General features: G+C 42.6%; 2 protein-coding genes across 3 annotated transcripts in view; one reads left to right on the top strand and one right to left on the bottom strand.

The window, feature by feature from the left end:
- Positions 1–3,830, bottom strand: part of TMEM67 (transmembrane protein 67) — a 30,796-nt gene extending 26,966 nt beyond the window's left edge. The window contains exons 1-3 of the mRNA XM_057370349.1: positions 3,640–3,830; positions 1,592–1,680; positions 86–179 (exon numbers count right to left, since the gene is read on the bottom strand). Of these exons, the coding sequence (XP_057226332.1) occupies positions 86–179; positions 1,592–1,680; positions 3,640–3,826 (370 nt within the window). The 5' untranslated portion in view covers positions 3,827–3,830. The remainder of the gene's footprint in view (positions 1–85; positions 180–1,591; positions 1,681–3,639) is intronic.
- Positions 3,831–5,489: 1,659 nt separating this feature from the next.
- Positions 5,490–12,079, top strand: RBM12B (RNA binding motif protein 12B). 2 transcript variants are annotated; one of them, XM_057370350.1, is made up of 3 exons: positions 5,490–5,602; positions 8,499–8,544; positions 9,239–12,079. In XM_057370350.1, exon 3 carries the CDS (start codon positions 9,267–9,269, stop codon positions 11,361–11,363), a length of 2,097 nt encoding a protein of 698 aa, XP_057226333.1. In that variant the 5' UTR covers positions 5,490–5,602; positions 8,499–8,544; positions 9,239–9,266; the 3' UTR covers positions 11,364–12,079. The 2 variants fall into 2 exon arrangements, with proteins under 2 accessions (XP_057226333.1, XP_057226334.1); XM_057370351.1 differs by lacking the exon at positions 8,499–8,544.
- The last annotated feature ends 288 nt before the right edge of the window (positions 12,080–12,367 follow it).

Raw genomic sequence — 12,367 nt, forward strand, 5'->3', positions numbered from 1 at the left:
TTTCGTATTTAACAGAAGAGCATATTGTAGTAAACTCAAATATGTAAAACAAGTGCTATCATCTCATAATTGGCATTTTTTTTACCTAGTATTTCGTTATTGGGGCATTTACAATTTCCATTTGGAGTCAGGCCTTTGGGGCAAGCAATACAATTCCACCCATCTTGAGTAACTCCACTCTAAAATAAAACGTAAAACTATTAGAATTTTCAAAAATATAGACATCACCCAGTATCTGTGAAGAATGCCTTATCCAGCCATTAGTTACCAGAAAATGTGTTCTGACAAAACACTGATAACATTCATGAAGTTTTTAAAGAGAAAAAAAAGCAAAACAATCTGACAAAAGTAATTCCTATGCAGAGAGAGATCAAAAAAAATGTTAAGCTCTCCTGAACCTGTTAGCTCACACCCTTCAGTGAAAATTAAAAGTAGAATGTTTAAAAAGAGAAACAGAGGTCCTACACTGGATAAACATAATAATGCATAAATAGATGACTGCATAGAAATATACAGAAATGGAAATGGAGTTCTAAGTGAAGCAGTTTATGTAACTGCTTGGAATTGTGTACCTACCACACAGGTCACATCCACACTTATTTTATACTGTAACTGCACTACAGATAAAAAGCACTGAGGAAAATGAAGATAACTGCTCATCCTCAAGTGCTACTGATTGGAAGTTACTCCCTTCTCCACTATCATCATTTCATCTTTGCAAAAGCCTCGGCAGTAGATCAGAGGCAAATAYCACCAACTGCAGGAGAAATACAGAAACAGCAAATGATCACAATACAACAGRATATGTGCCAAAGTCTTTGTCTAACACAGCAAGGAGATGGAGAGAGAAATTACCTGCATTTCCCGTTAGCCCATGAACACCTAACTCAGGCAACTAAGCTGRTCTCCTGAGAGCTCTATAGTTACTGAAGGGAAAGAAGTATTCAGGAAGACCTCACCCTCAAAAGTTGATTTGCTAGAAAAACATTTCTTTATTTACTATAGTGGGAAAAAGCCAGTTAAGCCTGGTGTTTCTGGCTCAGTGCTGCGAATACGACACAAAATTGAAACTTAAATTGTCAAAGAAGGTAAAAATAACTGCCCAAATGTTAAAGATAATTATAATTAAAGCAAGATGAGGAGCAGCTCATTTTGAAGAAGATGAAGTATCAAGGACTAKGAAGATCCAGCCTAAATATTACAATAAGAGGATTTATATAAATAATCAATTAAGATACCTATGAGCTGAAAAGTATCTTTAACATTCTGTAGAGTTGTGGTCTCTGGGAAAGGATGAAGCAAAGCAGCAAAACAGTGGAAGGAATTTTAAACAATTCTTATTTTGTCTGTGGGGTCAAATTTGTAATAAAAAAATGCCTCCAAACAATAGTAATAAACACTTCCAAATTGAAGAAAATGCTACCTACAAGCACAGTCTTAAAAACTGTCAAGCAAAGGCTATTACGCAAAAATACTTTAAATTAATGAAAAATAACTTGCAGTCAGGATGGAATTTAAAATTAGAAAAAAACACAATGATCATGATTACTATTATGTCATTATGGCAAAACATGAAAAGTTCAACACTTACCATATTTTCTGGGCATTTTTCACAACTAACAGAGAACCCATCATTATTAGAAACCATCCTGTATCCTGGCTCACATACACAGGAACTACCTGAAGAAAACAAAACAAATGCACTTTTAATCTATATAAAACGGAGTGGTTGTAACAGGATACGAAGATCAACTGCTGTTGTTCTCAAGAGAGCAAGACGGATTGGATAGACACAAAAAACATTTGAGTGACATGTGCATGAAAATCATCTTGCTTTTTAAAAAAGGCCCATGTTACAGTTTGCACACAGATGTTTTAGGAAATTGTTACAAGGCTGACTGAYCTACCAGGGTGGAATGGGGACCCAGAGCTTGTTTTGTGTTTTTTTTTTCTTCAAACCAAACTTTACCACTTGGTCTATAATAGATACATCTAAATCCATCTGAATCTTGTCACAGCCTATCCTCTCTAAACACCAGCATTATATATTTGTATAGTTTTTATGTTTTGAATATGAAGTCAGTCCTAAAACCAAAATGTGTTCCTATGCAAAGGGTTTTCAAAATACAACTTATGAAAAGCTGTTTTGAACTCAAAGCRTTAAAAATTGTACATGGGGATCAAGCTTTATAATGAATGGTTTTCAGTGAGAGAACAGAACATAACATTATGGGTGAAATTAAACACTACTTTCATGGCACATCATAGTGCCCATTAGCTAGTGCTCAACAACTTTCTTTTTTAGGAACTTTCCCAATCTCACTTTCATGAACTTCTCTCCCTAYTTTCAAACACATTCTACAAACAGAAACTGATTATATGTATGAATAAACTCCTTTTATTACTTAAGCTTATTAAACTGTGCAGGTAAAAGTAATGTAAAATTCTATGAAAAATTTTATAACCCTAGAATACATTCTAATGGGATCAGCTGTACAGAAACATTTGTCAAAGTGATCAGCCACTTATACTTAATTCTAAAGAAGAAAAAGCCCAATTAGATTAGATCAATGAAAAGGTTTGAGTTGTGACATTCAGAGTGAAAATACCTAGATTTTTAGGCATGTCTTGAAAGCAGAATCCACAGTGAGGAGCTAGTCAGGGAGTGTATGGGCAACTGCAAGTGGAATTCAGTCAAGATAAAAACAGCACTGAGTGACACCTAGCTACTCTGTTCCAGTCAGATGCTGCACGAAAAAAAAAAAGAAAAACCTTGACCTGTCCTTGGAATTTCTCTCTCCTAGAAGCCCTTGATTTAGAGGAAGATTCAACCTAAAAGGGAGTTATGGATCTAGACACCCATATTATCAAGGGATCTGAAAATAAATACAGCATTTTTTTTTGTAAGTGAACTATGGGATTAATCTTTAGGGTACCATGGTGGCAGTGGAAAAGGTGACCAGCTTGTATACAGCAGTTGTGAATACAGCCATCCACATCACTGCTTCTGACTGAGGTAACAGTTCTGAAAAGAGAAAAGGGTCTTAGTCTCAAATTTGTCTCTGAACACAAAACAGGGAACTACCACCTTTGTTGGACTGTGCATTTATAAAAGATGGACTCTTTAATACCTYCTTATGCCCTAAAGAAAGAGACCARCTATCTGTATTTGCCATTTAGTAYWGTCAAGGTGTGYTGTATCTGCTCCAAGTTCCTGTGTGGGACTTGCACTAGCATGGGCACAGCGTGAGGACCTCAGACATTTACTGTCTCAGACCTTCACGTTTTGACAAGGAGTTTCAAGTTATAGAAGYGTTTGAGAACATAAACTCAGGGTCCTGTGGAATCTTACAGATGATGACGCAAACACCTGTAATGCTGGAGGAAAGATTATTATAGAAGATGTACAGTCATTTCTCTAAGCCGAATCTCAGACACATCACAGCTGCGCTGGAGCCTTTTAGGTCTCTGTGGGATCCTGGCCCTTTCGCGGCTTTGCCAGACCTGACCCTGCGGGCTGCTGTTTTACCGCCACAGCCGGAGCCCCGTCTGTGCATGTCCCGCTGCTGAGGGCGGATTCAGCGCGGAGCTGCCCGAGCCCCGCCTGCCCCGAGGCCGCGCCACCTCCCCATCGCTCACCGCCGGCGCTCTGCCGCTGGTGAGCCCCGCAGGGCGCGCAGGCCAGGCGGGAGCTGTCGAAGTAGCGGTCGGCGCCGCAGTCAGCGGGGCGCTGGAGCGGGACGGAGAAGCCGCGGACGGGAGGCAGCGCCGCCCACAGCACCGCGAGCAGCGCGGCGGCAGCAGCCCCATGTCCCCGCGTCGCCATGGCCACCGCGCACCCCGCCGCGCGCCCATTGGGCACAGCCGCGCGCTACGGCGAGCGCAGGGGGCCCGCTGCCGCAAGAGGCGAAGCGTCCGCGGGGCGGGCCGGGGTCGCAAACCGAGTTTATTTATTTGGTCTATAGAAGATTTTCTTTTGTCATGTGCGAGATCAGGAGCAAGAAATGAGAGAACACCGAGGCCCGGTTTACTCTTTCCGGTGCCCCGTCTCTAGACCTGGTGCGCAGTATATCAAACACCTAWCACGTGTTTGTAATTTCTCCTCAGAGAGGAAAGTGGTAGCAGGGTGAAAACACAAAATGTGTGGAGCAATGAATGCACAGCCAAAGTTACTCCTCTTTACCTTCTACACCTTTGTCAGCACACTCTTGTTCACATTCCACAGAATCACAGAATGGCTCAGATTGGAACAGACCATAGCTGGTCATCTGGTCCAACTTCCCTGCTCAAGCAGGGTCATCCCAGAGAACATGGCAGAGGATTGTGACACAGAGTTCTTGAATATATCCAGTGAGGGAGACTTCACAACCTCTCTGGGCAAYCTGTTCCAGTGCAGCTGCACAGCAAAGTTCTTCGTGCTCAAGTGGAACTTTCTGTGCATGTTTCTGACTGTTGCCTTATGTCCCATGCCTTCAAATGTTACCAAAACTTCGCAGGGCACTGTGTCCTGGATTTTAATCGTTCCTCAGTCCCCCTCCTGCATGCTAATTGCCTATTATGATTTTCGACATTAGCATGCTTTATTTGTCACTGGATTTGTTTTGCTGGCTTAACAAGTGTRTAAAGGTTTAGTTGATGTCTTCAAGTCGAATTATCTGTCCCCAAGCTCAAGTTTATGTCAATTTGACTGTGTAAAGATATAACTTTTTAACCACCTGGTGTGCTTGATTTGTGGAAACCTCCACCTTGTACCCTACCCAGAATAAACCATGTCTCCTTTCTAAACAAGACTCTGTGTCTGTGTTGAGAGCTCCTAAAATCGGTATTACTGCTAGGTGAATCTACCATAAATACTACAGGTTTTTTTTTTTTTCTATGTAAAATGGAGCAGAAAAGTACTGAATATGCATAGACAGGATATAACATGTAAAGATAGGGAAAGGCAGGTAGGATAAACATTAAGATAAAATACCTCGCTTGCACGAGGTACTCTGCCTCTGCTCTTCCCYTTACTCAACCTTGAACCTTTCCTTCTCGTGTTTCATTCCTCCATCCCTGCCTGCCTTTCCTCTCAAACCCARGCTGGAGCCAGCCCCGAGCTGGGTTAGAAATGGTGTCTGCAGGTACTGAAGAGCAGCGGTGAGAGCAAACCCGCCCGGTGGAGCCTGAGGCACGAACGGAATGAGCCTGAGGACTGCACAGCACGGCAGGCGGCCCATCCCTCTGTACAGATGGAGCATCACACAGGTCTCTCACTATTCAAAGCTATAATCATACACGTCTGCTATTATACAGCTCCAGGGGATCTCCTCACACACGGACCGCACACAGCCCTCCAGTGCCACAGCGCATGCGCACAACCTGCCACACAGTCCCCGCCCGCGCGCCGCTCCGCGCACGTGCGGCTGCGGCGGAGGGGGCGGGGTCACAGGGCCCCGGCGCTTCTCGCCCCGCCCCGAGGGTGCGCGCGCAGCCCCGCTCTCGCGGGCCGGAAGCGCTCGCGCGGCGCAGCTTCCCCTCAGCGTTGGGGGGGCAGTGGAGGCGGCGCCATCTTGGCGGAGCCGTGCCGGGAGCTGCGGGGCTCGTCCGAGCGGCGTGTCCGGTGGGTGTGTGGATGGATGGCGTGAGGGACAGAGCACGTCTCCCCGGGGTGCGGCGTGTGGCCGAGGGCGGTGCGGAGTTTGCTCCGGGAACCCGTTCTCGGCTGCCCGACCCTCGCGGAACCGCTGCGCGGCCGCTGCCCGGCCACCGGCTTCCTCATGTCCCTGGGCTTCCCACCCCCCTTTCCCGCTCCCGGTGCCTCCCTCAGCTCTGTCCCGCTGCTGGGAGGCAAGCGGCCTTTTCCGTGGGGCCGAAGCACTGGCGGCTTTAGCGGGGCGAAGCGCGTGTGGCGCGGGGCGGCCTCTCTTCGCCCTSTTCCTCTCGTCCGTTCCCTGCCCGGCCGGCCGCGGCGGGGCCCTCCAGCAGTGCTGGTGCCGGCGGGGCAACTTGCTCGGAAGTGGTTCCGTGCTACATTCGACCGTGTAGCGGGCCYAGCTGCAGAGCTCATTCACGTCTTCCTGCAGCACTGTGAAAACTGCTGTTAGCAGCAGCCTGCTTCCACTATTAAGGCTCATTTTGAAGAATAGAATAAGAAACCTTCCCTTATCCAGTGGTTATTCTACATTGGTCCAGTTTTGTAGCGAGGTGTTTCTGTGGGTGTTCTTTCTAGCTTGCATACAGTCTGTSTAATCTTTCAGTGTTACAAAATATTAGTGTAATGCAGGCTTTGTTTCTTACAGTGCTTACAAATTCTGGTTTATTTTAATGGTTTTAATAATATTTGGAATTTCCCGAGGCTGTGGAAGGATAGGTATTATACTGTTTTTTAGCCGATTTTGCTCATATATAAAATTTCGTAAAACTCTGTACACCTCTGTGGTTTTAAGTTGGTGGCATGAAGTTGTCAATCTATTTATTCTTCAAATCCTTGCTCTCTGAAGTCCTTGTTAATGAATTGCTCTTACTTTTCATGGCAAGTCAACACTTTTTGGTCATGTGCTTTAAATTGTTGGATGGCTTGTCTATGCTTTTTACCCATGCTTGATTGTTTACCAAAGAGTAAGAGCTTATTATTTGAACTTGCATTTCTGTTAGTGGACTTCTTAGAGATCAYATTATGATCTGGAATCACTGTGTCTGGTTTTCACCACTGAAGGCTGTGTATTGTATCCCTGGTGCATCGTGGAGAACTTGCTGTTTATCACTGAAGAATTATGGAGGAGAGCTGTTGTGGATGATGCTTAAAAATCGGGATAAGAAAGCGGAATTGTGAAACCCAGAATTACTACAAATTAAATACAACACAAAGTAGCAGGGCAGTGGATTTGCTTTTTTCAAGACAAGAAGGTGCTGTATGAAAAATCTGGCCTTGAATTCTCCATGCTTTTTGGCACTGCTGTTGCATCTGTTGAGAAGACACGTTGCAAAGTGGTTCTGGGTCTGGCTGGGATGGAGTTAACGTTCTTCACAGCATCCCGTACAGTTCAGTATTTTGGATTTGTGGCTAAAGGAATCTTGACAACACATCGGTGTTTTGGCTGTGGCTGGACAGCACTTGCACAGTATCAAGGCTTTATCTATTTTCCCTACTCTGTTCCTCCCGTGAGTGTGCTCAGAGTAGGTGAGAAGCTGGGAGGGAACATGGCTGGGACAGCTGACCCAAACTCACCAAAGGGATATTCTGTGCCATGTAACATCGTGCTCGGCAACAAAAACTGAGGTAGAGGAAGAAGTATTTTGTTTGATGGTTTTGGTTTCTTTGGGGATTTTTTCTTGGCTCCCAAAGCAGATTTTTGGAGGAAGGCTGGAYTTGAGCCTGTGGGAGGTGGTGAGTGATTTCCTTTGTTTTGCATTTTTCTCTTCACTGATGAAGCTGTCTTTATCTTGACCCACAAGCTTTTTCGACTTTGTTCTTTCCCATCCTGCTGATGGGGATGAGGAGTGAACAATTGGCTGAGTGGGTGCTTGGCTGCTGGCTGGGGTCAACTCCCCACAAAAGTACAGAGAACAGATGGTCTTTAGTGAAGTATCTAAATAGGCGGTTGTTTTCGGTTTGCATTGCTTTCAGAGTACTGGTGCAGAARTGAGATGGAATCTATTAGTGGCAGAATTTGGGTTTTGCTCTTGTTATGCTAAGTAAAGATGGAGTGGCAGTTAGGGTTAATGATAGATAACCTGTCATCAGGATCTGGTGCTTTGTAGAGCAAGGTTTGTAGAAGGGATGTTCTCAAAAGCTTAGAATGTTGGGCTGTTGCTTTATTTTAAAGAGAGGCAGTAATTTGCTACAGAGGCTTGTTTGTTCTGGGAATATGGTGCTATTTATTGTGTGATGTTAGAAAATGTTGAAATGCAGGGTATGTTTAAGTCATTGTATTGTTCTTTTGTTTGAATGGCAATATGATAAGGATATAGGGAAAATACAGAAGCTGGCTTTGTAAATTCAGGTGCTTTCTGAAGTTTCTCCTTGTTGGATATTTTTGCTCTTTCATTTGATGGTCTTCACTGTGTACTTTAAGTGCAGTGCTGGACTGGTGAGTAGCAAAATCTTGTGAACTTTGAAACCAGGTGGATTTCAGAAGAATGGACACGTTCTGCAATCCTGAGATGGACTTAAACATCTTTCAAGAACTCAATTGAGAATTGTTCCCTCGATACATTGTCAGTCTGTTTCATTGCAACAGTTCAGTGTGGCACAATTGATGACCAAGTAATCTCATCATATTTTCATCGTTTTCAGAAGTGAACTTAAATTTTGGATTTCTTTCGCTCCTAAAATGGAAACACAAAAGATGCAGTGCATGGCATCTTGGATTGTGGAAGGAGTTCTTCAAATGGGTTCATAACATGCTTGGCTTTAGTATTAGCCACTGCTATGGATGAGCTGCAGCAGTGTAGCACAGTGTGTAAAGCAAAGTAGAGGTATCAGCAATTAATTATGTTTCGTTTTCTTTCCACAGTTAAGTTGATTTTACAGAATTTATCAGGTCTCCAAAGCAGAAACAGGTAAGCTGCCAAAAGCTTAACACTTCTCAGTGAGTATTGTGACAAGATCATACACAGCCTTTTTTCCTCACAGACTTGTGGCTGGCAACTAGGATATGCTCTCCTGAGTGCTTGTGGCCGCTGCACTTAATACTCTGACTGCATCAAAGAGACAACATTTTTGAATGCTGAGAAAGCATACATTATTGAACAGAACTGATCACTTGGTAGAGCAACCTATCAAAGCAATAAAAGTCATCACTGTTTGTGAATTACTTCATATTCCAGTGACATAGTTATTATTCTCCCTTTCTCCTTTTATCAACTAGTGTCCTRTTCAAAAGTAAACCGGATTTTTTTTGTTCCTTAGGACTGGGCAGAGATCTCTGGCATGTAGTAACTATGCTGTGAAAGATGTGAGGTGTTCTTTAGGTTTTGCGGATGGTGAGGAGTGACTTAGATGGATTTTGTTGTCCTTAGGATAGGGAATATTGATAGATTTGTGCATGTGTGCCGGTGGACTAGCTAATTGTTCTGACCAATCAACATTCAGTGAATTGTTTTAATCTTGTTTTTGTGAACTTGTGGGTTTTTTCATACCTCTCTTGATTGAGACAAGGGCATTCATTAAAAAGGCTCTAGCTTCTTAAGTGATAAGATACTGTAATAGCTGAGTACTAAAGACGTGCTATCATGTGTACCTTTTTGTCTGCAGGTGATTTTTGCTGTGGGTTGAGCTCAGCATGGCTGTAGTCATCCGTTTACAGGGGCTTCCTGTTGTTGCGGGTCCTCCAGATATTCGTCGTTTCTTCTTGGGATTGAATATTCCTGATGGAGGTGTGCATATTATTGGAGGAGAGATTGGGGAGGCTTTTATTATATTTGCAACAGATGAAGATGCACGGCGTGCCATGAGCTGTTCGGGAGGGTTTATCAAGGACTCGCGGATAGAGCTCTTTCTCAGCAGCAAGGCAGAGATGCAGAATACCATTGAAATGAGCCGGAAACGATTTGACCGTGGGGGACGAGAAACTATGTCTGGCTCTAGAAGAACAGGTACTAATGGTTCTGGTACATCAAGTATTGGAGACATACCACATTTAGTTACAGTTTCTCCAAAAGGAATAAGAAAACCTAATTATGGGCCACCAAATCGCCTGGAGGCTGGTTTCCATACCAAYGGCACAAGACATGGTGATATGGGTATAGCCAAATCTTACCAGTTAAGAAAGGATTCTCACCCATTTAACCCAGATGATCGTTACTTATTTCTACGTGGTATACCTTACTCTGCAACAGAAGTTGAAGTCCGTGCTTTCCTTTCGGGGATACGCGTGGATGGAGTGATTCTGATAAAGCACCGCAATGGTTTAAACAATGGTGATTGCTTGGTAAAATGTGCTACACCTGGTGATGCCTTAGAAGGACTTAAACGTCATAGACAATACATGGGTCAGAGATTTATAGAAATTAGTCCAACTACAGAGGAACGGTGGATTGAATGTGGTGGGAGGATAGACATACCAGATGAAATGGATCACTTTTTGGGCGAAAACCATTCTCCAAGAAGTTCAGGCTACATGCATTCAAGGAAGCATTCTCGTTCAAGATCACCAAGGAGACAAAGAACACATTCTCGTTCATCTCCCAACCAGGAATATTACATACACTTAAGAAATTTGTCTTTTAATGTGGAGAAGAGAGATTTGAGAGATTTTTTTCCTGATCTGGATATACACAGCAAACAGATCAAGATTCTAACAGATAAGCATCAGAAAAGGACTAGAGATGCCTTTGTGGTGTTAAGGAGTGAGAGAGAATATCAGGCTGCTTTGGAATGTCATAGAAAGGTTCTTCTCAATCGTCCTGTTTACGTTTTTCCAATTTCAAGAAAGTCAATGTTGAAAATAATTGACTCTTGTGAGAGGAAAAGATCACTGGACAGGGATCATCTTGGACAGGCCATATCAGAAAAAAGTTACCGGGAAGGTCATTGCAGCCCTAAGACGTGTGTTTATGTAAGGAATTTTCCATTTGATGTGTCAAAAATTGAAGTGCAGAAGTTCTTTGCAAGATTTGATATTGATGAAGATGATATTTACTTGCTCTATGATGAAAAAGGAGTTGGACTGGGAGAAGCACTAGTCAAGTTTAAATCTGAAGAACAAGCCATGAAAGCAGAAAATTTAAATCGTCAGACATTTTTGGGAACAGAAGTATTAATAAGACTTATATCTCAGGACCAGATGCAGAAGTTTGGTGTACCTGCACCATTATCTGCACCAAATGAAATGCACAGTCATTCACATCCATATGACAGAGGTGACCTCTCYCGTCCAGTTGGTTCACCATCTGGGCCACCACAAGGGCCACCCATGCATTCATTTGGTCCCCCTGGGAACTTTAGGCATCATTCTGAATTTAGACATCCCCCTGAGGACTTCATGTGCCCTCCTAAGGATTTTAGGGGTCCACCACCCCTCATGGATTTTGGTGGTGACAGTGAACCTTTTGGCAGAATGGAGTTTGGGAATAATAAAATGGGAAATTTTCCTGAAGGAAGATTTATGCCAGAGCCGAATTTCAGTGGTGGTTCTGAACGTGTTGTTCCTATTCTGTTGAAAAATTTACCTTTCAAAGCTACTCCTAATGAGATTCTGGATTTTTTCTATGGCTACAGAGTGATACCAGAATCAGTTTCTGTGCAGTACAATGAACAAGGATTACCTTCTGGTGATGCCATCGTTGCTATGACAAACTATGAGGAAGCTATGGCTGCTATTAATGAACTGAATGATAGGCCCATTGGTCCACGGAAAGTTAAGTTGAGTTTGCTGTAAAGGAGGAAGAGATGCTCTAATAACACATTCTAGGTTTGACAGTATTGACAGTTAATTTAACTTTTAATTCCTGGAAGATGTTAAAAAAACAGTTTCCATCAACGGTTGTAAATAATACTCAGTTCAGTTGTTTAGCATTTGGTTGAAATATCTGTAGGACACTGAATGTCCTACAAGGTATAAAGGGATRGAGTTGTAATGCTTTGGGTTTGTTTTTTTTTGTTTTGTTTTTTTTTTAGTTTGTTTTAATTCCAGTTTTATGTCTTTGCATCAAATAAAAATATAAGTGCTGGTTGACTGACCACACAAACGGTTCAAACAGAAAATTTTCAGTGCTACCTGCATTAGTAAATAACACTTCTTACTGAGGTTAGCTTAATGAAACTTAAAAAAATTACTGATTTTTTTTTTGTTTGTTTTCATGTAAACTCTACAGGTTTTATTCGGTTTCATGTGTTTGCAGGCATTCCTGTTRAAGAGCTTCCTGTTCTCATTAGCTGGCTTTGCAACTTTTTTAAAATAAAAAAAGAAATTGCCGTTTAAATGTGTGTCTTATATTTAAAAGTTGTACAGTTAATGATCTCAACTATTGTGGTCTGCAGATCTGGGTCTAGGTGAGAATAATGCTGAGTGCTTCCTCTGGAAAGAGTGTATKTGCAGTTTGTCAACACAGCAAAGAATAGCTAGTTTACAGATTGCAGAGACTATTCTCAGTTAGGCTTCTTTCTCACTCACTGTAGTACCTTGAGGCACAAAATGAATGTTGGAATTAGATCAAGAATTCTGACTTCAGTGGTCTTTGTTTTATCTCCACATGCTGCATAATATGAATACTAACTTGTTAATGATGTCTGGATGCATTCCAGGTCAATCTCTGATTAATTATAACCAACATCTGTCACTGACAACCAAGCTGACAACAAACTATGTTATTTTCTTACATAATAAAATAAATGCTTAGGTTGCATTTAGAACATGTTGTTTTTATTGGTTTGGTACCAGCA

Source organism: Malurus melanocephalus, unplaced genomic scaffold (assembly GCF_030028575.1).
Source record: "Malurus melanocephalus ecotype Western Australia unplaced genomic scaffold, MMel_1.1 scaffold_123, whole genome shotgun sequence".
NCBI lineage: Eukaryota > Metazoa > Chordata > Aves > Passeriformes > Maluridae > Malurus > Malurus melanocephalus.